General features: G+C 40.3%; 2 protein-coding genes across 2 annotated transcripts; one reads left to right on the top strand and one right to left on the bottom strand.

Annotated features, from left to right (window-relative positions):
• Positions 1–7,358: 7,358 nt before the first annotated feature.
• Positions 7,359–22,337, top strand: LOC109427298 (eukaryotic translation initiation factor 2-alpha kinase). Its single transcript, XM_029865267.2, has 3 exons — positions 7,359–7,838; positions 18,695–21,593; positions 21,775–22,337. The coding sequence occupies exons 1-3, from the start codon at positions 7,666–7,668 to the stop codon at positions 22,096–22,098; spliced, it is 3,396 nt and encodes a 1,131-aa protein (XP_029721127.2). The 5' UTR covers positions 7,359–7,665; the 3' UTR covers positions 22,099–22,337.
• Positions 22,325–22,720, bottom strand: LOC109418330 (small ribosomal subunit protein mS33; the record flags this gene model as incomplete). The annotated part of the gene is given in 1 exon segment (XM_062860854.1): positions 22,325–22,720. A coding segment is annotated over 1 exon segment (336 nt). The 3' UTR covers positions 22,325–22,374.
• Positions 22,721–26,354: the final 3,634 nt, after the last annotated feature.

Genomic DNA, 26,354 nt, shown 5'->3' with positions numbered 1-26,354 from the left:
TAACACATACTTTGTGTGATTTTTTTTCACCGTGTATGTCAGATAGGAACATTTTTGAAATCCCAGTGCGAAAAATGTCGAGCTCAGTCACACAAGGTTGACCTCAAATGTCAAAGAAGAACTATTTACCATTTTACTTATTTCAAATTTTCTCATTATTCCTTTGTTTTTGAAGTTCGAGTAAAGTACAATTCCGATTAGAATAGCATGCTTGATCGTATTATTCAATATAAGCGAGATTTCGTCTTTAATTTTAGGACCCTATTCAATCTTTAATTTGGAAATTAGGTTCAAGGGTACACAGTTGATATCAGACCCAGTGTCAAGCTTGAATGTTATCGGCCAATCCTGAATGAGAAATCTAGCGTAACATTTGAAAAGGGCCTATCTGCAAAATGTAAACAAACCCGATTTTTCACTATTCCTATCAATATCTACCTAAGCTATCCCATAACACCTTAATCAATGAGAAAAGAGCTATTTTACCCGTATTTTAAATAAATTTTAAAAGGGCCTATCTGAAATTGAATAATCTTTTAGGGCCTAACTGCATTCAAAAGGGCCTAACTGAAAATTACCTTTCAAATCAGATAGGCCCTTTTGTAAATTTTGATTATTTTTCATATTTTCCAATAATTTTTAGTAGTTCTTTAACTTTCCTTGAATTATAGATGAAAATAAATCCAAAATATTTAAAATTAGCTAAAATTAAGAAAAAATAAAAGGGCCTAACTGAAATTTTTCCTTCAAATCAGATAGGCCCTTTTGTTAATTTGGGTTATTTTTCATGTTTTCCAATAATTTTGAGTAGCTCTTTAACTTTCCTTGAATTATCGATAATAATAATCCAGAATTATTAAAATTAGCTAAAAACAAGAAAAAAATAAAAGGGCCTAACTGAAAGGGCCTAACTGATTTTTAGATTGTAAAAGGGCCTATCTGCCGTTCATGTTAAAAATACATTATTTATGGAATTTTTGCTATAGTATGATGCAAATAATGCACAGAACCATGAAGTAGATTCCCATATGCGTCAATAGATGGAATAAAACACCTAAAAAAGTCTTTCGTTTTTAAATATGATTAACTAATCTGGGAGGTAATCTTCTCATGCGATTTTCTCAATGTTTACGTTTTGCAGATAGGCCCTTTTCAAATGTTACGCTAGAAATGTTTTCATCCATCTCACACGCTCAACAACTCGATCATTCAAATTTACTCTGTAACGATAAATATTTGGATTTGCTGTAAATTCAGCACTGTCACCCTGTCCTATAGATGTTAAAGATTTACCTGAGTCACGCCAGTCAATTGACCTTACTGTCTTCACTGCAGTCTTCTTCTTGTCGTCCGTCCTCTGTAGCCTTCCCTTGGAAGTGTCTGCTCCTCCTCCTGCTTTGCAAAATTTCTGGAAATGCCCAATCTTGCCGCACTTGTTGCACCTGATGTTGATTGCCGGGCAATGACGGAAATGCTGACCGTTGAATGCTTGACCACAGTTGTAGCAAGTACGTTTTACAACTGCTACCTCCTGAAGCTCTGCGTTATCTCCTGTATCCTGCGTTTGCTCGACCACCGATTTGATTTCAGCGTTTCCGCACTTCCGATCCAGTAACTGTTTATTAGCCGCAGCAGCCTCGAAAACCTTGCACGTTTCAATAACATTGCCTAGTGGATCGTCTTTACCATCAAGTAACTTCAACTGCAATTTCTTATCCTGCACTCTCACTATTATTCGGTCACGCAGCAACCGATCCGCGTAAGATGTATGACAGTTCGTGCACTCAAATTCGCAGTACTGCAACTGGGTTCGCAGTTCAGTTTCGAAGTTCCCAAATGATTGCTTCTCCTTTTGGACGATCATGTTAAATTTGAATGCTTCCATTGTGACGTTTCTCCTTGGCAAACAGTAGTCGTCGAAGGCCTTGATAACGTCAGCCAATGTTCGTCCACCACCAGCAGGAACACCAGCACCACCTCCAACAACAGCAGCACCAACTCCACTCGCAACAGCAGCAGAACCGCCCGCAGCAGCACCAACTCCGCCCGCAACAGCACCAACTACACCACCGGCAGCAGCAGCAATTTGAGCACCACCCGCACCGAACATTCCATTGAAGCTCCCATCGTTCGGAAACAGAGTATTGAATATTTCAACTCCACGCTGCCCGATCAACCACAGGAATGTGGCGGTTTTACTCTGTTCGGAGTCACCATCCCGTTTGTTGGCGATCATGTAGATCAAAAACGTCTGTTTCCACTTTGGCCACTCTGTTGCTAAGTTGGCACAGTCCAGCGGGTTGGGCAAACGAAGCTCCATCGACGCCATGTTTTGTTTCCTCTGCCGGCCGAATTTGCCACTTTCTTTTCAGCTTATATTTCCGCCGAAGCAACGATTCCAATTTATCCTCGACGACGACCCGATTTACCGGAACCGACACTTTCGAATTCCGACGACTGGGAATAATTATTCCACCTCTGACACCATGTAATAATTGTCCGATTCTCAATGAAACGCGTTATTTCAGTACACGGTAGCCATAACAATAATCTTTATTCTTAGTTATAGATAATACAGTTTCACATAGACTGGCGGACTCGGACCTACTAGCTAGCTGATAATGCCCTGTGGTTATGACAGTGCTGAATAGATGTGTGCTGAATTGTAAGATATTATTACAAATACTTTATTTTTTTAATTTCAATTTACCAATGATGGAAGAAAATCACTTCTAACGATAAATGATACACGATACGAACAATCAAAGATAGCCGTTGCTCATGCGGTAGCATGATGCGACACCCTCGCATTGTGCCCGCATCACAGAACAATCAATGCATCTGATGGACGCTTTATCGCGGGATCTATCGTTATCGGATCATGTTTCAAGTCGCGATAAACTTTATTCATCACGATTAATGCCACTTATGCACCCGGAACCCCAATTCATGACCAGGAATATTACACTCATACACATATCGTGAAGATTCAGTAACAAGAATGCACAAAAAGTGATTGATAATCGAAATTTATCATTCCGGCTTCATGATAACGATCGCATCGCGGCCGCACATGCCGAGCGATTCATTATTCGCGGAACATGGTTTGTTATGAATGCTTAACGACAACATTCTATCGTTGTTGCTATGATCGCGCGATGCCTTCCAACCGCGACTTATTTGGGATCCTATCATGATCATTAGATTTCCATCCTTGCAATTTACAGTAGACGTTCGTTCGGTGCAAACGCTTTAACTGCAACACGCAGAAAAATATATTGTAAAGCCAAAAGAATTCTGCATAGATTCAACAAATATTTTTGTAGACTCAGGGCTTACCAGTAATTTTTGTTGATTCAATAAATTTACAAATTTGATTCCAACAATGGAAATTGTTGTTTCTAAAAATGCCTAAAAACATGGATCTGTCAAAAACAAAGCAGATTTTTTAGAAACAAAAATAAGATTTTTGGAAGCTACAAATACAGTGTATTGAAATAATAAAATGAGCCATATTATTGCGCATTGCGCGGTTATAAGTGCGACGATGAAGTGCGGAATCTCAAATAAAAGTGCGATTTTGCGTCAGATCGTTCCGGTGTCTTCACCGCACTTATTCATTAGCTCGTGATGAATAAGTGCGGTGAAGACACCGGAACGATTTGATGCAATATCGCACTTTTATTTGAGATTCCGCACTTTGTCGCAGTCCAGTTAGCAATGCAATAAACTATAAAATGAAAAATGTTATTTGTTGTTTCAATAATGCTAGTCCATTGATGTAAAAAGCGGTTTTATTAACTGTTTTGTTTACATACATATGAGTAGAACGCAAACATAACTTTTTAAACAAATTCATTCATTATGTACATCAAATTACACCTAAGTTGAGTCCAAGTGAAAATGTATACAGTGCCGATTCGTTCGTTGGGGGCTCGTTAGATGGGCTGTCTCGCTGGTTGGATGTTCATTGGTTGGGGCAAAACCCAACTAAAAAGCACTGTCAGTGTCAAAATCGATGTCAAAACGAGTTTGACGTCTGACCGCCGTCGCATCGTAGCTCCTATATACGGAACGTTTGTGCAAGTATATGAGTGTTTCGTGACGTATTTGTTGTCACTTGCGTGTGTCTAGAGCATTCTGATCAGTTGTCAGTTGCCCCAACGAACGAACACGGTTCGCTAATCGGGGCGCAGTCGTGACCCAACCAGCGAATCCAGGCTGTATCACTATATGATATTTGGTTCCGGTCTGTGGTTTGTGGCGCGGTATTCTAAAACGAATCTCAGCAGCTGTTGCCTCTCATCGTGGTTAACGTTCAATCCGAACAAAATCTGCTAGATTCTGCGATAAATGAACAAATCAGTTAATCAAACACCCTAATCAATCATGTTAATAGTTACCTTTGTCTTCTCTTAGCCAGTTTATTTCTTTTCGTCAATAAGAATACTTTTCCACTTCTTCAATATCAATTAGCTAAAATGAAGGAATACATCTAAGTAAAATTACAATGCAGAATGAGATACAGAAGTTATGAACTTACCTAGCAAAAAGAAAACAAAGCCACAGCTAAACTGGATACAGTAGACGTTCGATAAGTGTAACATGTTGACGTTTCAGTTACCGAATGAAATTCGCTAACTGCAACGACTGACAGCCGTCAAACAGATGTCAAAGCCTGTTGGACGCAGCCAAAATGCACTCAAAAACATCGCAATGCAGCTGAAGTGCATCCGAAAAACATCGCAACTCTATTGACGTTTTGTTTTTGACAGATAGCGGTGCGATAACTGCAAAATTGTTGCACTTAGCGGACTTGCAGTTAAAAAGCATTGCAGTTAAACCGTTTGCACCGAGCGAACGTCTACTGTAATTTCACTTTGCTCCATCTCTAGTTTTTCGACAAGTCCTTTTTTACGCTTAAAAGAAAACATAAAATGTTTACTGTTTATCTAAGATTTTAAAATGATGATCTTAATACATGAATATTGTTGATTCTACAAAATCATGTAATAGAATCAATAAGAGCAAATTGTTGAAATGAAAATCGACAACTGCAGTCATGTTCAATTAGAAAATTTGTTGTTTCAAAAATTTACCAGAGTAGAAACAAATAATTAGATGAATTGATATAATTCGCACAAAAATGGTAGATTCTAAGCAAAGAGATTTTAGGTTCGACCTAACGATATTTTTCTGCGTGAATGCTTTTTAACTGCAAGTCCGCTAAGCGCAAATATTTTTCAGATATCGCACCGCTATCCGTCAAAACGAAATGTTAACAGCGATGCGATGTTTTTCGTGGTTTTTCGCATGCACTTTTGTTCTTGCTGCATCAATTAACAGTTGATTGACGACTGTCAGTTGTTGCAGTTACCGAACGTCTACTGTATTTCAACGATCACACAGATTGAACATAATCGAGAACATAATCTCAATGAGCCATTTTACGAGACGTTTCGGATCAGCTGATCGCTCATTTCATGAATGAAAATTTGACATGAGGTTACGCCCAAGCCCGTGAGTGTTAATATCAATATCAACACTGTTGTCGTTTCGTAAAATAGACTATAGTCAATATTCAATGATTGGCTCCCGATTCGGGCTCACATTGAAAGAGTATATTGAGTCATTCCGCGACACCTGAGCAATAATGTGAATTAATATTGCCACAATTGCTCAAGGTTCCTTATTGGTCTCCGGTGTTATGGGAGTAGCCGTTTATATCCAATCCAAGATTCAAGTTAGTTCTTCCAGCATTTCAATATTGTATTGAATATTCCTGGAAGATTTCTTGCGATAGTATTCCAACGGAGTTGTAAAAAAGAATGCTCAAGAGAATGCTTTAATTTGTGGAAAAAGTATCAAGGAAAGATTCAAGTAAGAGATTAAATTCCGCCATCATAAATTTTCTAAGATATCTCATCTAGGTGCTTTCAGATGTTCATCGGAATTGCTCCTATTAACTATTTGTGTTTCATTGATCTAACAAAGGTAAAAGCGAAATGAAAAACACTTTTTGCTGTAGTTCACAGATCAGCTTATTCCATCTCCAACTCTATTTCACCTTCCGGTTTAGCAGCTACCCATTCTTGTTCTTCCCATCAAATTCTACTCGTGCATACATTTGAAACATTTTGCAAGTGGACCTCTAAACAAGTCCTGACGCCAAATTTTGCTCGACTGGATCAAACAATTTCACGAATAACCCAGTGGCTGTCCTGCTGGTGGCTGAATTCTAGGTATCGTCATTTCTCTTGGGTTTAAGGGTTTAAGCATTGAGAATCTAACAGAAATTGTAAGATTTCATCATAATCCTATTGTTGCGATAGCATTTCGTAACTATAATGCGTTATGTTGAATTGCCAAGTGAGAACAAATTTTGCGATGGTTTTGAGAATAATATTGAGAAAAGGAAAACAAGAAGTCGAGTTGAGGAAGAATACTGCCATAGAGCACATAACTAGGGTGCGTGAATTAATTTAGAATATAGTTGAATTGTGGTGTTTACTAGTAGTTAGCAAGTAAGTTCTATTTTAAACTCATATGTGAATTGAGCTAATCAAAAGCCTTCATCTATCGCAGCTAGCACATAGAAGATCCGGCAATAGCAAATGCCGATGCCAGTGGATGCTTGCTGAACTGGATGATAGGGCTTAGATGTTGGTCTCACTGAAAATTTGTAAGATTAAGGTAATGAAACGTATTGCAATTGAATTAATAAAAACCCTTTCGTAGCTTTAGCCTATCCACCAATAATCTGGGACATTAAGATTTGCTGAAAGAATTTCAATCCACGACCACTAGCCCTACCCGTCAGCAACACCTATAAATAAGAGAACTGATGAACAACTGTAATTTTATAGAACTATCTTGATGTATGTGAAATGTTGAACAATGTAAACATGACTGACAGCGAAAATCTAGAAAACCGTCGCCTCCTTAAGGCCATTCAAAAATTACGCACTGGAGGATTGGGGTCGTTGAAACTAAAGTAACTTTTTGTCATAAACTAACCCTATCCGAGAGAAGAAATTCTATTGTTGGGAGTTTTAGACAAATTGTAATTTCCCTAAGCGGGTTATTCTTAACCTTTCAGGACGTGCGCCATCAAACAACTGAAACTTCACCGCGCTCGCACTGTATACGACGAGAGATTTTTGATATTTAGTGTTGTACTTTTTACAACGGCGCGCGTCCTGAAGGATTAAAACAAGCTTTTATGCCAAATGGTCATTATGCCAAATCAGGCACAACCGATTTTTCACAAACTTTACGATCAACTCCTTGTCGGTACAACGACTAACGCCCATTTTATGACAGCTCCAGGTTGGATGTTTTCGTTGTGGCACGCAAATTTCATCGCTCGCTCTGCAGTCGTTTTTTCATTGCCGTTCTAGCGACATCAACATAATCCGTCGTCGCGAGTGTTTTTCGTTCCGCTGCAGCCCCCTAATTATTATCGTTCTTTGGTCAGTGCGTCGTGGGACCAATAATTTGTTCCTGTCGCAGCGCGATTCTTGTGTAATGAGTGTGCATTTGGTGTTGGTGGTGTTATTCCCGACGAGTGCAATCTCGACCATCCGAACCAATGTCTGGAAGCAGCAGTAGTCTCCGTTGAAGAAACAAAAAAAAGTGATTCCGAATTCCTGATTCCGCGACAACATGCCTACGTTCTCGACGCTGATTGGGCCGCTGCTGTTGGCCGGGATGGTCCTGCTGGGAGGGGCCGGGGCAGATGCAGGAACGGCAGGTCCCTCCGAGCAGCAACCGATCACCGTGGAAAAGCTGCCGTTTTGCGACGACGACGTCGATAGGGGACGTGACATCAGCGATAGGTGAGTGCGTTTTATATAGCGATTTGCTCTTGTTGGTGGTACAATGAAATTGAAGGTAATTAGTGCTGCTTTGCAGTGGCAAGGTCAGCAAACGCTCTGTGATGGGGAGAAGAGCATCGGACGATGTGTGTGCAATACAGGTAAAGACGCAGGTGGCTTTCTTTGCTTTTTACCACTAGCTGGGATGATCATGTTCGAACATGATTGCATCATGCAAAAATGTTATCCTAATGTTGCAAAAAAAAAATGCAAAAATGTTTTTATCTCAATTTTAAACCTTTCTATATCTCTTGTTATTATAAAAAAATAAACGAAAACAAGTAAAGATCTAGTTAGTCATGATATGGGATGTCGTATTTGAACGCATCCTCTAGCTTGCTTCGCATATGCCTTTAAATGCAGGTTGCTGTAATTAAACTTTTATGAATTTAAATTCAATCAAATATTGTCTATTAAAACAAACATTATCTTGTTCAATGATTTTTAAAACCATAGAAACGCCGACACTCATTTTGCGTAGCTATGATATCGACCTTATCGATATCAATACTGATAACGACTGGTAATCCTAACAAAACGTGCATAGTTATTGCCCTCTCATGAAGAAAAAAAAATAGCCATAGCATAATTAATTGATTGAAAATAACAACGAGATAAGCGCCCTTGATTGCCACCGGTCGCGTGCAGATGTACCAATCGTCATCGTTTGAATTTTCTTCATTGCACAAAAAAAACGGCGCGAAACAAGTGCTCTCTAGATTGTTCTTGAATCATCATTCACCATAGCCTTGCGTCATATCGATAACAGCGCAAAATGAAAACAGGTGAACGAATATGTGTTAGGCGTATTTAATCTGGGTTATAATTATAGTTTATCTGAAGATATTAAATCTGACGTTTTTTTACTATCTAATGATATAACAACGACATTATCTTTTTTTGTCATAAACTCCTTAATTTTGCTTCATTGAATTACTTATCTGAACACCTCACTCCAAAGCATCGAACATCTGATGACACGCGTTTTTTTCATTTTTTGTTTTGAAGAAAAATCACGCGAGGATCATTTTCTGGTGTTCTGATGTTCTTTTCCCCTTACATACATTTTCGTGGAATATCGTTCGATACATTTGCGATACGCATACGGTTATAATACTAAGTATGTAGTGTCAAGTAAGTAGGTAGGCGTGTTTTCATTTGCATTTTGTTTCGTTACCTATTCGTAACGGTTGTCGTTTTCCGGCATTCGGCATTGGTTTCTAAAGAGGTGTTTGGTTCGAGAGAATAGGATTCGTATGTATTGTCACCATGGGGTAGGACACTCATTAATATTGGCAGTAAAACCCATTACTGATTAATATAACGGGTACTCACTAAACAGGTTAAATTGCTGCGTAATAGTTATTTATGTAACGAGTTGCAAAAAGTTGATTTTTTCAGCACGCGTCGTACATTTATACAACGAGGCTTGCCGAGTTGGATAAATACGAAGAGTGCTGAAAAAATCGAGTTTTGCTACGAGTTCTATACAAAATTTTATGCAATGATTTTTTCATAATGCTACTCATTTAAGTTGCATAATGTTCATAATGCAACTCAAATAAGTTGCATTATGAATATTATGCAACTATTTTTCATTATGCAACTCTTTTCAGTTGCATTATGGACCTGTGCGAAAAAGTTGGCCGTTATGATACCAAAATAAGTTATATAAAACATAAATTATGATACTGAATTGCATAAATCATTTTTTTTTGTTTATTTGAAATTTTTCATGATTTTGCGAATGAAATAATCAAAGATTGCTATGGTGATCGCGACTTTTAATCAGTTTAATCGGTTCATGCTGTTTAGTGTATCCCCCTATTCCTATTATATTAGTTCAGTAATACCGATGATGCACATTCCTGGCCAAGATCGCAGGATTTGACGGTATTAAAGTGAAGGATCTTCTTCTTCTTTTTTGTGACTCTACGTCCCAACTGGAACTTGGCCTGCCTCGCTTAAACTTAGTGTTAGCCAGACCACACCGCTACTCACCTGGACCGATTTGGAATACGATACTGAAACTACGAAATCATTTTCTTAAATCTGTTAGCATATACTCTGTAAACTGCATTATATTACTTAACTCTGTATGACAGGGGTGGGAGCTATCATTAAGAAGCTCTCTCCCTTTTTCTTCAGAGATGAACCAGCCAAGAACTGTGCTGAAAATCTCTTTAATAAAGATAATTAATTAATTAATTAACTTAGTGTTCTTTGTGCATTTTCACAGTTATTATTTGAAGGGCTTTCTTTGCCTTGCAAGAATTTGTATATTGTGGAGCGGACCAGGTGTGATGGTTAGAACACTTGACTATCACGCTGAGGACCTGGGATCGAATCCCACTCCCAACAAATTCGCAAAATGTGAGTTCTTCCTTCGGAAGGGAAGTAAAGCGTGGGTCCCGAGATGAACTAGCCTAGGGCTAAAAATCTCGTTAATGCAGATAAAAAAAATGTATTTTGTGACGCAAGTACAATGATACAGTATGCCTAGAGAGTCGAGAAAATTTTCCCGACTAGAACGGGAATCGAACCCGCCGTCTCCAGATTGGCGATCCATAGCCTTAACCACTAGGCTAACTGGGGAGACCCCTAAAGTGAAAGATATTAATTTTAATTCTTGTAATAAATGCGCCTCCAACGGTTCATTTCGAACCGACTGCTACAGATGGATTATGATTATTGATATACAGGAGGGACCTGCTAGGGCTCAGTAGTTTTTATAACCAGAAAACAATTCCAGTCGATTGAGCCTGGAAGGGTATTGAGAGTCGCTGGTAATCATGATGAAAATATTTATGTTTTGTGACGAACCTTGGAATCTTTTTGAATTCAGCAGAATTTGAATTGTTGTCTGGGCTTCCCACTATTCGAATAATTTTAACAAACACACTAGAAAAAATAAGTGCAATAATAAGTAATATCTCATGTATTTAATTTGCTCATACATAGTTCTCGACATTGGATTTACTTACGTGATTTAACCCTCTAATTCCCAACCCCGCCTTTAGACGGGGTATAGTTTGAGCATTTTTGTAATTTTTGTTTCGTGGAAAATCAATTTTTTTATATTTTTGGCTAATATTTAGGACTGTTCTGTATATCTCAAAATGGTTTTTGGTGTATTTTAAAACGTATTTACATTTTTTAAAAATCATTGAAAAAATGATATTTTAGTCACTTTTTAGAAGTCATTGTTTATTTTGTATTGAATCGCTACAATTAACATATTTTAAATTTTTCCCAAATCATTCTATCCTTATTTAATAGTTTAAGGGAATCGAATACACTCTAAAATTATTTTCCTTAAAATTACACGGAAAATAAAATTTTCTGTGAAAAAAATTTAAAATAATAATATTTCAACAATAATCATAAAATCTCAAAATATTTTCATCTCAAAAAATCCGTTTCCCAAATTGGCTTCCAGGAAATATATAAAAGTGTGGGGATGTTCAAAAATAAAAATTAGAAAAATCAAAAACTGAAATTCACGAAATCGAGAATTGAAAAGAATCTTCTTCCAAAACATGTTTAAATCGATTTTAGATGACGAAAAATGATATTTAGATCAAAATCAAAAATTTGGGTATTAGAGGGTTAAAGTTCACTTTTATTATTTTTATGTGATAATTTTGTGAGTAAACCCTAACATGTTGCGAATGCCTAATGCTTATTAATTATTTCTTGCAATATCAATTCAAAATAACGGCCGCCTAAATGAAAACCGCGTGAAAAAAAGACCTGACTACTGTATGACAATTAGTGTGCAGTCGGACGCTCAAAGGGTCGGTCCTCGATCGACCGATTACGGTAAAGGGTGACCGTAGCATCTTACAATTCATCTAATCCCATCCGTTCATCTTCACACCGTCGAGGGTCGAATGGGCATTAAGTTCTTTTCAACCTTTCAAATCTGCCAGGAAAGATGGAATTTTCCCAGCTTTACTTCAACATGGAAAAGAGGCGATTTGTCCGCTCTTAACCGGAATATTCAGAGCCAGCATCACTTTTTCTTACATACCTAAGGCGTGGCGTAAGGTTCGTGTGGTTTTTATTCCAAAAGCTGGCAAACGGGACAAAACAACTCCAAAAGCCTTCAGACCCATAAGCCTTTCTTGTGTTCTACTAAAGATCATGGAGAAAATAGTAGACGACTTTGTCAAGTCTACCAGCTTGGTAGAAATGCCTCTAAGCAAATTTCAATTTGCTTATCAAACAGGCAAATCTACTATAACAGCGCTACAGTTGCTAGTCAGCAAAATTGAGAAATCGTTTCAAGCCAAGGAAATAGCCGTGGTTGCTTTTCTTGACATTAAAGGAGCATTCGATAACGCATCCTACAGCTCAATGCGTTCAGCAATGGAAGCAAGGGGCTTGGATAAATGCATTATTGAATGGATAAAAAAAATCGATGCTTAGAGATCGAGAGATCTCTTCTGTTCTTGGAGGTGCGCAACTATCAGTAAGATTTGTGAAGGGCTGTCCTCAAGGAGCAGCACTATCGCTCTTATTGTGGTCTTCGGTAGTGGACGAACTCCTTAAAAAACTCATCAATCAAGGCTTTAAGGTTATTGGATACGCAGATGATGTACCCAAGTAACCCCAAGCATTATATCATAACATTAATTCAATCGTATTATAGTTTAGCTAATGCGAGATAACTTTTATTCTACACTTGTCAAGTAATAAAGCATTTTACTCTACATTATGAAAGCATTGAAGCATTATGGGATTTTGACAGTTCGGTATAGTTCTATAGGGACGTTGTTTAACGCTTCATTGCATTACCATGTCAAAAGCTTTATGGCAATCAATAATGCAAGGATTTATTACTTTATATATGCCTTTACTAATTTTTTCATCTTTGTAAACAGAAAAAAAACCCTCAGCTCGAAAAAAATCTGTAAAACATTTTTAGAAACACAACCATTCAAAAGAAAAGAAAAACAAACCCAAACTTTCATGGATTGCTGCGTAGAACTTGGATTATTATGCTCAGATGTTGCTGTTTGAAAATTTATATTGTGTATGTTTTTTTTGGTTTCTGCTTGGAACATGAATGTTCGGATTTCAGGAACTGGTTCTGAAGCAGACTCTAGTTTTTTGGTCAGCTCAAAAAGTAGTTTCTTTTTCCAGCCTTCGTACTCTTTCCGTTTGTTTTGATGTGTAAATCTTCACTTTTCTTCGGTTTCAATTTCCCGTTTTTTCACCTATTCTACCATCTAACTCCCGCAACTGTCCGGAATTCAGCTTCCTACCATCAATGTGGCGTAATCACAGCTCATCAACGGTATTTCCCACTCCTCTTTAACTTCCAATTCAATTATTCGTTATTTTATACAGCAAAATATAGTTTTAATAAATCCCAATCTTCACTCCACTCATTTGATATTATTTACGTTTTACTCCTGCTCTTCTTTTCTCCCTTCCGTACCAGTTTTCATTTCTGACGTTTTGCCCATTCCAATTTCCAGGCCATTGTCTCCAGTGCCCAGCGGTGTTGACAATGAAGACAAACAGATTCTGAGGGAACGAAACATATGTGGGGTTGAGATATTGGTTTCCTTATTTAACATAGTGCCCCGATTTCATAAAAGAAATGATAGAAGTGAGCACGTATGAAAACAATAAGAACAGAATCAACACAGACTAATTTATATCTTCATATTATCTTCGTTTGTGGAATCAATCGGTTCTGTAATCGCTTGTTTTCGAATGGATTTGGGAGAGTAAGATAACTGATGGCATTCAGACCCTAGCACAACTTTTTAGAGCTGCTGAAAACTTAATAAAGCACGAGCTGAGTATACGTTACTTTATGTTGCACATTTTTCCAGGTGCAAAATACATGGTAGTCGTAGCACAGCGTTAGCGCGTCCGAGTTTCATCGCGGTCCAGTTTCAGCAGTCTACGTTCAATTCCCGAAATAGAATAAAAAACATCAGAGTGAGAGTATCGGAACAGGTATGAGAAGATAAAAATAGACAGAAAAATGAAAAAAACTTTTTTTCTTTTGTTGACATGATGCCTTAAGTATGCATTCCATACTATTTCATCGCAATAGCTATATGGTACAAGCAGTTTATATGCTTTAGCAATCGCCACAGTAAAGCTTGCTTTAAATCAACAATAGTAGCGCCACTTTCGACTTTAAACCTACTTTAATGGTACCTATATAACAAAACAACTTTATATCGCATGTCATATAATACACTATAAAGCGAAATTAATGCTCTATATCCAGCGTCATGGTTACTTGGGTAGCTATTCTGATACGTGGAAAATATGACGACACGATATCTAGCCGGCTACAATCGGTGCTGAATGTTACCATCAAATGGTGCCGAGAGGAGGGATTAAACGTAAACGCTTCAAAAACTGTAATTGTACCTTTTACGAGAAGGTTAAAAATAAATCTTACTGAACCTTGTTTAGATGGAGTTCAAATTCAGTTCTCAGAAGAAGTTAAACATCTTGGGGTAGCTTTGGACAAAATACTGAAATGGAATTCTCATTTAAACAATGTTTTAACCAAGGGTACCAATGCCCTTTGGGTCTGCAGCAAAACCTTAGGAAAAACCAGGGGTTTTAGGCCTAACGTGATTCACTGGATCTATGCAGCAATAGTCCGGCCTAAGATTACTTATGGTTCACTTGTTTGGTGGTCCAAAACAAATAAGGCTTCCTGTCAAAAGAAGCTAAGTAAGCTACAAAGACTTGCTTGTATATTTATGACAGGAGCAATGAAAAGCACTCCATCAGTTGCTTTGGATGCCCTTCTCAATACGCTGCCATTGCATCAATTTGTTAAACTACAAGCGGCAAAAAGTGCCCTGCAGTTTATACGTTACAATAAAGTCCTAGACGGGGATCTTGCTGGACATTTAAGGATCATCAGACTTCAAATTAAACATGGACATAAAAACAGTAGAAGATTGGATGATAACGAAGACCAACTATGATGTTCCCTACAAAGTGGTGAAAACCATGTCGCTGTGTTTAGGATGCTGGTGGGCCAAGTTTACGTCCAGGTTCTTTCGTATTTTATACTGATGGGTCCAAGATGGGAGAAAATAATGGAGCTGGTGTTTTTGGCCCTGGTATCAGTAAGGCTATATCAATAGGTGCAGTCCCACAGTATTTCAAGCGGAAGTTCAGGCCATTCTAGAGTGTGCCATCATTTGTCTGAAAAGAAATTATAGATTTGCCAAGATCTGTATTTTTTTTTCGGAAACTCTGGCGGCTCTAATTGCGCTAAAAGCTTTCACGTGTCAATCAAAGCTAGTGTGGAAATGCATTATCTCTCTGAAGCAATTGGCCAATAGGAACAAGGTAACTTTATACTGGGTGCCCGGTCATTGTGGAATTCTGGGAAATGAAAACGCCGACAATTTAGCTAGACAGGGTGCGGCATCAAGCTTTGTCCTGAACATTTCTGTGGAGTTCATGAGTGTGCTCTTCGAATGGAACTAAAAAATTGGGAAATGTCCACGGTAGAATCTAATGAATTAACTACATCGGCTGTTTTCCTACTCTCCGCATCGACCAATGTGGCGCTAGCTTCTATGCGCGAAAAATCGCTAAAAGTAAATCACAAAAATATTGTATAGCGAATAGCATCTAAAGGCAAATTTATCGAAGTGGAATACATTATTCTAAAAAAATATTCGGTAGTGGTTGTGCACAATGGTGACTACTATTAAGCCTACCAAATATTTTTTCAGTAAAAGCTTTCTATTTCAAGTAATTCAAGTTTAGATGCTTTTTACCATACAAAATAAAATGGATTTACTCCTGCTGATCAACTGTGAGTGTGCGCCAAGCGGATAGTCCATTGGAATGCCAAGGATACATCCAAGCAAGCAAAAAGGTTCATTAAACCCAGTGCAGAAAAAGCCAGGTCCATACTGAACATAAACAAAAGAGATCTCAGGGTAATTACTGGTCGGATGATTGGCCACTGCCCGAGTAAATATCATCTAAGTAAGATTGGAAAAATCCAATCCTCCGAGTGTCGTTTCTGTCAAACGGAAAACGAAAGTGCCGAGCATTTACTCTGCAACTGCGGAGTGCTGTACCATCACAGATTGGTGATTTTGGTAAAGGGTTTCTAGAGCCCTTGGAAATTTGGAGAACTAACCCAACAGGGTAATAAACTTTTTAAAACGAGTTAAATATGGGTCATACCACAATATTCCTAAATAATGGACGCAGTGGTTAAAAGGCTCTACAGATGAGGAAAAAAATCCCTTCCGAAGGAGGTTTGGATTGCGGAAAGAAGATAACCTGGGAGATCTGTGAGTCACCGTTGGGTCGGTGATGCAATCCATGGATAGGGGATTATTTATAGTGTTCGTAAAGTGATAGATTGTGTGGTGAATATGAAGGTCAGGCGGCACAATTCGCTTTGGTTACATAGCTTGCAGGCGTTATATACACTATGCTGTGGAAGTTGGAAGGAAGGGAAAGGACTTTTTCAATTTGTTTCTGGTTCTAGTGATGGCTATGAACATATAAATATACATGAGTTGTATATGCAGAGAAAAGAGAGAGAGAGAGAAAAAGTAGATAGAAAGATACAAAGTAGAAGGAAAGAGACGGGCCAGGGATTGAACCTATGGCCTTCTGCATACGAATCAGAAGCTCAAGCCCGTCTATGTATTTTCGTTCCTGGACTAGAGGAAAATCTTCTTTCGGTTAGAAAGGCAAGTCTTACTGGGAATAAAGTTATTTTTCAAACAAAGAGGTTATCTTTGAGCACGAAAACGAAATAATCGGCACTGGCGTGTTCGGTAACTTGATTGCATTTGGAATGGAAAGTCTGAAAAGGAAGCATCTGGGTCAGCGTATGTTGGAAAATAGATGAGCCTTGATACTTGTTATTTAAATGCTATTGGTTTGGAACCAACGTGATTAACAAGGGGATGGCTGAGAGTATTAATATGTCTTCCACAAGGACAAATCAGGCTGGTCTATTTGATGGTTGTTTGGCGGGAAAGCAAGCTGCTTTCAAGTTTCAGCGTATGAAATTTCCAAGATCAAAACAACAAGATTAAGCAACTAATACCATAGACTAATTTCAAGACCTCGATGTACCAAAGAAAACGATCAAATTTTCGGTGACCAGTCCGGTACCCAATAAATATTCATAATCGTGTATTTTTTTTCCGTGTAAATTGCCTTTTGTGTAAATTTTATTTAGCGTGTTACACTGATCTGACAGCTCTGACAGCAAGGGACTAAACATAAATTACGTAAAGTGAGTACCGAGGATTGTTCACAATCTGCGAACTTGACTGCGAAAAAAAATCGTGACCATGGCGCCGCTGCTAATACTTTCAGGCGTCTGTGGAAGCATGGAGTAGGAAACATGACGGTTACCCCTACTGTCTTGCCCAGCTTGTTCGACACTGTTTAATTGGTATCCCGCTTATTAACATTTTGTCAAATAAAAAATGATCAAATGTCACAGTGATGTGCATTGTAAATGCGAAATGATCCGATATTGGGCTTATACTCGCATTCGCAGCAGCTACGCTTCCTGAACAGTTTGAAACCATTCAGCTTGTTTCAAAACTAGAAACTCAAGATGCGATAATGGTGGAGAATACACGTGTTATGAATTCCAAAGATACTGTAAGAAAAATGAATTACAGATGGTGTATACCGCTACACAACATAACTTTTTTTTAAGTTTTTTGTGTATTTTAACTTATTGCTAATTCTACACTTCACAACAAAACGGATTTAGTGAATGAATGAACATATCGTTGGTGGAGAAAGCTAAAGCTATGCTCAGGGATGGGAACACTCACTTGCGAAGAGTTACACTCACTTGCTCTTTTCTCAGCTCAGAAGCGTGCAGTCAAGAAACGATGTATGGACGACTTTTGGCTTGTGGTTTTGTCTAAAAGTTTGTCGAATAGAGTAGGGGTCGCAAACCCATACCTAAGTCGTGACAGAGCTGTGAAAGCGACTCTCCACGAGGTGAGTGTAATTTACACTCACCTCGTGGAGAGTTGCCTTCGCATCTCTCTCACGCCTTCGATATGCGTGTGCGACCCATACTTTGTTCGGCAAACTTTAAGACAAAACCAAAAGACAAAAGTCGTCCATATATTGTTTCTTGATTACACGCTTCTGAGCTGAGAAAACAGCATGTGAATGTAACATAGCCTATGCTCTATGACAGCGATTTACCTTAAGACATTTGGGGAGAAGCTTAGTATGCTGCAGCATATCACCAACAAAAGGAGTAGAACCAGATAGAACTCCTCTCTTGAAATGTGGTTAGACCGGCAATCCAATTTGAAGCTTTTAAGAATATTTGGATGCAGAGTTTTTAAACAAATTCCAAACGAAATTCGTCATAAACTGGATCTGAAACTAATTCGTTGATATTTGTGGGGTACGCAAATAATGGATTTAGATTGTGGAAAAAAAGGAACACATTCTATTGAAATTAGAAGAAACGATGTTTTTTGATGAATCTGACATGATTTTACGTGCCAATGGAACAAATGAGATCGAGCCTGGGGAACCGAACTTGATTTTGGGTCCACGATTCTGATACCATGAACATCATGAAGATCCCCATGAAGATCAAATCCAAGCGAATGGTGAAGAGAAATCAGCCTCTGACGGAGAGCAGAGAGATGATAATTCCACAATAATACTTTGATCCAAAAAGATCAAGATCAGGATCAGTTGGCGAAACTGATTATCAAACTATAAATACATGTTTTTTTTTACATTTTCAAAATACGCACCTACAACTTATCTCAATCTTCTTCCGTTCCTTCCAGACTACTGTACGTCACCACCCTGGATGGTCGCCTGTCCGCGCTAGACCTCATGAACGGTGGCACCCTCCTATGGAGCGTAGAAACCGGTCCCGGTGCTCTCCTATCGTCCAGCATTCACCGCCTGGAGCTGACCAACAACGGCAAATGGGTCCGCATGATTCCGTCCCTGAGCGGAGGCCTGTACAAGTTCGACGGCGACACCATCGAACCCATTCCGTTCAGTGCGGAAGATCTGCTAAAGTCGTCGTTCAAGTTTTCCGACGACTTGGTCATTTCCGGTGGAAAGGAGACCCGCTCGTACGGGGTGTCAACGCGCACCGGTCAGCTGATCTACGAGTGCACGATGCGAGGCTGTCGGAACGCGACGGAGATTATGGAGGACAGTGTGAAGAATGGTCCGCCGCGGGAGGGGACGGAAGCAATTCTGCAGCATGATCCGCTGCAGGACGACGTGGTGGTCATTCGAAGGCAGACGCGAACGGTGCGAGCGGTCGAGTCGAGGACCGGAAGCGAGCGGTGGAACTTCAGCATCGGACATCACGAGTTGGAAATGCTGAAGAACGAGGATTGCCGGGGAGGTGGCGGAAATGACGCGCTGGATCCGGCCATTTTGGATTTGGAACTGAAGGTTGTGATCCCGGAGGGAGTGGTGTTTGCCGTGAAGCGGTCGGAGCCGGGAGTGACCGTGTGGCAGCACAAGTTTGACCACCCGATTGTAAGTGCCTGGAGGGCCGGGGATAAGACTGCACTGAGAAGTGTGGATTTGTTTCGGGGAGCGGATTGGTTGTGGAATGGAAATGGACAGCCGTCAATTGGAAGTGAAGAGAAGGGCAGTAACGGAATGATTAATCCTTCGTTGTACTTGGGAATGCACCAGAGGCAGTTGTACATCCAGGAATCGACGGCCTTAATGGTACGACAAGCTACAGATGCGCAGACCGTTTTACTGACGGACGAGGGAAAATTCCCGATGATCCCTTGGAAACCGTATCCGGCAAGACTTAAGGTGTCCGGATACATTACAGATGGAAGTGACCAAGGACAAAATCCGGATGATAAGGAGTACGCAGAATCGACGGCAATTGCTCGGTCGGTGTTGTATCAATCGGGTTATGTAAACGGAGATGGATTTTTCCTTTTTACGCCGGAAGACTTGGACCGCAAGGATCACGAACTGTGCTCAAACAGCTCTTCGACTCCGGCTATAGCAGATGAAGAAAGATCGAGGAATGAGAGTTCAATTTTTGACTTTGCAATGGATCCGGATGCTCCAATGAAGGTCATCATAATCTCAGTACAATTCTATTGGATGGAGATTATGGTCATATTAACGACAACTGCTTTCCTGTTGAATGTAATGCTTCGACTCAAGAGAGAGAAAGAAATCGTGGTGTTTGTGGAACGGCAAGTGGAAGTTCCGGTTCCGATGGCGGTTGAGGCCACAGAGGAAGAATTTGCACCACTGGAGGCAGCAGCACGGATTATGGGAGGCAGAAGTCTTTCAGAGTCAAACAGCGACAATTTCGTCTCGCGCTTCCAGGAGGATTTTGATTTGGTACAGTGCCTTGGAAAGGGAGGTTTTGGAGTAGTGTTCGAGGTCAAGAATAAGCTGGACGATTGTCACTATGCCATCAAAAGAGTGGTCCTTCCGAACAAGCAGGAATCCAAGGATCGTGTTATGCGAGAGGTTAAGACCTTGGCCCACTGTGAGCACAGCAATATTGTGAGATATTTTCACGCCTGGACAGAGACGCCACCTCCCGGATGGCAAGAAAGTCAGGACAAGATTTGGATCCAGAGGAATTGTCTATCGACTTCGATCGATATCGAAACACCGACGGAAACTTCTCCGCCGAATTCAAAGTTCATTCCAACAAGCCAGAGCAGCATTTCCGGAGCAAAGTACAATCATCAGCGACATCATTCCACTGGCCAGCAACCTTGGATGACGAAGCTTCCGGAGCCCATTTTTTCAATGTCCAACGTCGGGACAGATCAATCCAGCAGTAGCTCTTTCATCCAGTTTCGAGCCGACCCAGGCGAATCCCTGAGAAGTGAAACTAACGATGATTCCTTCCAAATTGAGTTCAAACATGACACCGAAGATGCCGCAGCTGGTGGCGATTACTCGGATATTGTTTTCAAGGAACCCTCACAGGTCGAAGGGTCAAATAGTCATCATGTCATATCAATCGGCGACACTCCGCAAAAACCGGACATCCAAAAGCTACGAAAGAATCGTCATCGTCGGCCACAATCACTTGACCTGACTAGCACCGGTCGTGTCGTTCGACAGGCCTCGACGAACACCCGGTCCCACATGGTAGACGGTACTAGCGCTGGCCCAGCTTCCACCGCTGGCAACTCTACCGTCAACAGCAAAATCTATCTCTACATCCAGATGCAACTGTGCCAAAAGCAATCGCTCAAAGAGTGGCTCTCATTAAACGACCTTTCTGCGCGCCAGAACCGGATCATTCCGATCTTTGAGCAGATCGTGGACGCCGTGGAGTATGTCCATTTGAAAAAATTGATCCACAGGGACCTGAAACCAAGCAATATTTTCTTCTCGCTCGACGGTCGTATCAAAATCGGCGACTTTGGACTGGTCACGGATTCGGGTGACCTGCAGTACGACAAAGACAACAACCTACCGGGGATGGATCCGGTAGGAGCTAAAAAGGAACGCCATACCCGACAAGTGGGTACCCAGCTGTACATGTCGCCCGAACAGCAGCGGGGTCTACCCTACAACTACAAGGTCGACATCTTCTCGTTGGGTTTGATCCTGTTCGAGCTGTTGCAAACCTTCGGAACCGAGATGGAGCGCATCTGCACTCTGAAGGACGTCCGGAAGTGCAAATTCCCACCAAAGTTTGAGGAGACCTATCCGAATGAGGTGAGTTGATTCCTTCTAAATCATCTTCATAGTTAGGTACCTACCTAATACGAAGTCTTCGAAACCTCTTTTTCCAAGTTATTTATCAGCTTATCCATTACCACGACTACTTCTATTATAATATTCAAAGCATCTTCGCATTTACTTTCCTCTCTAATCCCGCTTCCTCTCATAATTTCAGTATCAACTCCTGAAGCTGATGCTCTCGACGGAACCCTCGAAGCGGCCAACTACTTACGGCATCAAGGCGCGGCCACCCCTGAAACGCTTCCCCTCGAGCAAATCCACTCCACAGCTAGGGCAATCGCCTACCGCCGCCGCCGCCGCCGCCACCCCGATAACGCCGGAAGCAACCGATGCTGATGATCTCCACCGGCACAGCCTTTCCGATTGCTCCGACAACAGTGAGTGGCACTTCGAGCTGCCACCCTGGCGAAAGGATAGCCGATCCGCAACCAGTTCCAGCACCAACTCCGGAGGCAATCAGAATCAAATATTTTTCTGAGCAAATGATCTCGCCGCCGCAGGACAATCCGGAAGTGCTCTTGCGGAGTCGAGCGTGTCAAAGACGTTATTTAATTAAGTTATTGTGCAGCGAAATTATACATGTTAAAAAACCAGTTTCTAGTATTAAGGAAAAAAGTCATTTCCAGTGAACCCCTACTTCAGCGCATGTCGTTTTTGTTGGAAGGATTTGTAATATTCACTATTAGAACGAAAAACTAATAAAATTTTAAAACATGACTTACATTGCTTTACTTCCTCCCAGAAAATCCACATCCTACTTCTTCGCACGTTTGCCTTCGCCCTTCTTCGGTGGGGCTTTTCCTCGCAGTGCCCGCAGTCGTTTCATTTCCTCCTTAAAGTCCTGATGTTCGTCCCGGAACAGACCGTACTCCCGCAGCTTCATGGCCAGCAGATGGGTCTCGACGTGCCGTGGGTACCAATTCACAACGTAATCCCGGCACTGGATCGGCTCTTCGCTGAACATTTTTACCACCTTCATCGATTGCGGGTTGGTCGGTCGCGTCACTTCACCGAATATCCTATTCGAGAGGTGGTTCATCCGGCGGGCGTACGTCGTCGACAGTTTCACCAGATCCTTGTACTTGGACATTGTTTAGGAGACTGAATTTAACCCGATAAACGACAAAAACTAGAGATTTTCCGGCCAATCGTAAATTGTGTAACCAAGCGAACGTGTTGTGATTTCGGGACGTTTTGCTCTCTTGCTCATCACACGCACTGAAGGACCGAATATGAGGGAAACGTCAAAATTGCTCAAAACAGGGCTCCAAGTTTATGCCGACATGTCATTAAATATTACCGACAAAAAAAACATCGCTTCGAAGAATGGTAATAACGGGTATTAACTATTTTGGTCTAAAAGTGACTTTGTCGTAAAGAATGATAATTTATATTATGATTTTTTAGCGAACAAACAATGCTGATTAGGTGGTATAGTGGTTTCGCAGCGCGGCGTCACGAACACTAATGCAAATCTACTGGTTGAAAATATGCCCATTTGATTTTGCCGGGAACAGCTGATTTTTGTTTACTATTTTCAACCAGTAACTCAAGTAGTGTTCGTGTAATGCAACGTGTACGTACACGCAACACCACTAAAAGCAGAAACCACTATACTCACCTCATCTGATAAGTTCTGTAGAAAAGGATAGATCAAGAAACGGTCAAGAAATGATTTCGCTGTCAACATTTATGAGCGGTCTGCAGCGGTAAAGAAATTGCAAGAGAAATTGCGTATCGTTTCGTAAACGCCGTTGACTAATTTGATTGTTGTTCTATTTTTTTTTCTTACATTTCTTAACCTTCACGTACCCATCATTCGATTTTTTTTTTAAATCGCCCTCAATCAAGCGTCAATATTCATCCGATTTTTTTTAAATCACCCTCAATCAAGCAAGCAATCAAGCATAAATTGGTGCTAGTTTAGTATACTCAAGTGACCATGCAATATCCGGAACTATAGTCTATTTTATGTGGCTAGTCAAACGACAGAACTCCGCGCTCTGATGTTTACGTTTTCAATCATCATCCGGTTGATGATGGTTAATGACTGCGCGCAAGTCAAGCGTAGTTTTTGAAACTGGCTAAAACAATAATTAGAAATTTTTATTTAAATTCTTTTCGGCAAGTTAACGAGTCAATCGCAACGAAAAAAATACCTGATTAATTTATGAGATTTGTATTGCTTCTGCGACTGCTTTTGAGCCTTTTTTGGCACCAATTTCTCATATCTCCAATTTGTCGCACAAGTACCTTTTCAAAAATTATACGAGATTTCAGCAAAACAAACGTGCGGGGACTTCTGTCAGTTGACGCCGCTGCTGCGATCAGCTGTTCTGAAACGTCTCGTAAAATAGCTTATTCCGGAAATATTGCGGACTGCATTTTATAAATACTATACACTTAGATTAATTAGCACATTGAATATAAGTATCCTGCACTTAGATTTTGACCAATTGCTTTTGCACTTAAAAAATAAGTGTAGTTTTATCGAAACTATTGAAACCTTTTGCTTTTTAAAAGTCAGCTGACTTTTAAAAAGCAAAAGGTTTCAATAGTTTCGATCAGCTAGCTGATGAGATTTCAATCGCGAGGCACATAGTTCCTATTAATAAGAATTATAAGAATATTTTCATTATGAATTGTTTTTTTAGTAACAACAAAATAAAATTTTGAATAATCTAATGTTGAAAAATAAGTTTTATTTATTTATCATTGTGCACAGGGGTAGTACCAGATCGCGTGGGCCAAATAATGATGATGAGCAGGATGTGTCAAGGTCGTGATTTTTTTCGGGTCCTTTACCGTTGGTTGGTGCCACCGATTGCGTTGATGTGCTTGCTTGTTGTTTTGGGGAATTAGAGCCGCATCCGAGGCTGCATCCAACGTTCACAGCCGGACATTTCACAACGTACGTGCCACTTGCTAACGCAAATGATTGTCCAGGTGATCCGCCGATGCCACGGACGAACAAGGAGCTCCGCTAATGCTACGGCCAATGCAGTTGCCATAGATTCTATAACGACGGGCCAAAAAGATTGATGTCCAGTGTCGCGACCGCAGCAGATTATTCCTCGTACACAGAAGCCGCAGTGAGGAAACTCTTCTGAACCTCACTGCGAGTCAACTGTCGTACGATCTTTTTTTATTCGGCTGCTGCTACTCGACGCTCCGACGTCAAAGCGAGGGAAGTAATTATCCTTTCTAGGTGAAGCTGGGTCTGCTGCTCTGTAGCTCAAACACCTCCAATCGTGCCGGCAATAGTCTATCAACTGGCTGCTCAGCTCACAGCTCGGCTTACCGTTCTCGACGATAAGTCGACAGTCGACATTCCGACTTTGACAGTAGCTCGGACAGTGTAGCATTGAGCAATTTCGCAAGATACAATTGGGAGCTCTTTTATTTTTTTATTTCGATTATGTTGATACTTTATTGGTACGATACTATATTTGTTTGGAGCATCAATTTACATTTTATATTTTATAATTCCAACCTCTTACTCTACATCCAGTTGAATCGCTTAATTCCGGGTTTGATGGAGGGCGCGCATCAGGGTCGATTCCATTGGTGTACTCGAGCTCTCTTCCTTCTGCCTCATCTTGCCTCCGAGTTGTCATGGCACATACTTTCTTCTCCTGACTCTTTCAAAACTCCCACTTTGATGATACCACCACAATTGAAACCCTGTAATTTGTATCAACGTTTGATAAATGAAAACGAATAGCAGGTTATTTAATTTAACTCACGTTGAGCTTCCACCAAGCTGATATCTGGTCAAACAGCACGTCCCGGTCGCAGCTTTTTCCGGCAGCTCCCAACAAAATCGTTCGTCCTTGGTGACGGTGGAAGAGAGGTCGACGTTGTGGTGCAAATCTAGAAAGTACAAAAAATTACATAGTTTGAACAAAATTCTATAGTTTGAAGAACAAGTTACTTACCTTCAGCAGGGCGGCAAATTAATTCTGTTGAGTACCATGTTGAAAATAAATACCGAAATTATTCGTTACAAACTGTGTGTCTCCTGCGCGCCCCATGTCCGTTTTTCGTTTGTTATGATTGTGTTTGAATTTTATTTTGACAGGGTTGCATTTTATGTTACTACACTCTTATGTTTAAAAATAAAAAATAATTTTTAATGAAGTAAGTTTTAATTTTTATTTGTTGCACTTAGAATGATTTTTTTTCTCTCCCGTTCGTAAGCTATGTGCTTTCTGCACTTACATTCTATCAGTAAAATAATTTGAGTGTAGGTATTGCGCGCAAACCCCAAAATTTTATACCCACCTTTGGGTTTCAGCGCCGAAGACCCAGCGCCAGATTCGGCGACAAATAAAACTGACAGCAGTCGCCGGGCAGTTGGCAATCCTGATATTTGACGGCGGTCGTGTTGGAAATAAAAACACAGGCGAGGCTTTGTTCCAAACCCAGGCACTGACTGATATTGCTACCAGCGCAGTGTCTCTCCTTTATTTAATCTAGGTATAACTTATTTACAATTTACTTCCATTCATACTTTACCTACCAGTTGATACCTAGCTCCTCACTGAGCTGATGCACCGCCAAGAATGTACATACAACCCAACAGGTCGCCCGTTAGTCATGGGAGTGGATTGTTGTCACGCAAATAGAGCACACATAAGTTCAATCATGATTGAATCGACAAAGATTCGATAGCCCTGCACATAGTTTACAAGTGCAAAAGCAACTGGTCATAATCTAAATGCAGAACTTTTA

The sequence above is a fragment of the Aedes albopictus genome, chromosome 3 (assembly GCF_035046485.1).
Source record: "Aedes albopictus strain Foshan chromosome 3, AalbF5, whole genome shotgun sequence".
Classification (NCBI taxonomy): Eukaryota; Metazoa; Arthropoda; class Insecta; order Diptera; family Culicidae; genus Aedes; species Aedes albopictus.
Note: the sequence above shows the minus strand (reverse complement) of the source record. Positions and strands in the feature narration are given on the sequence as shown.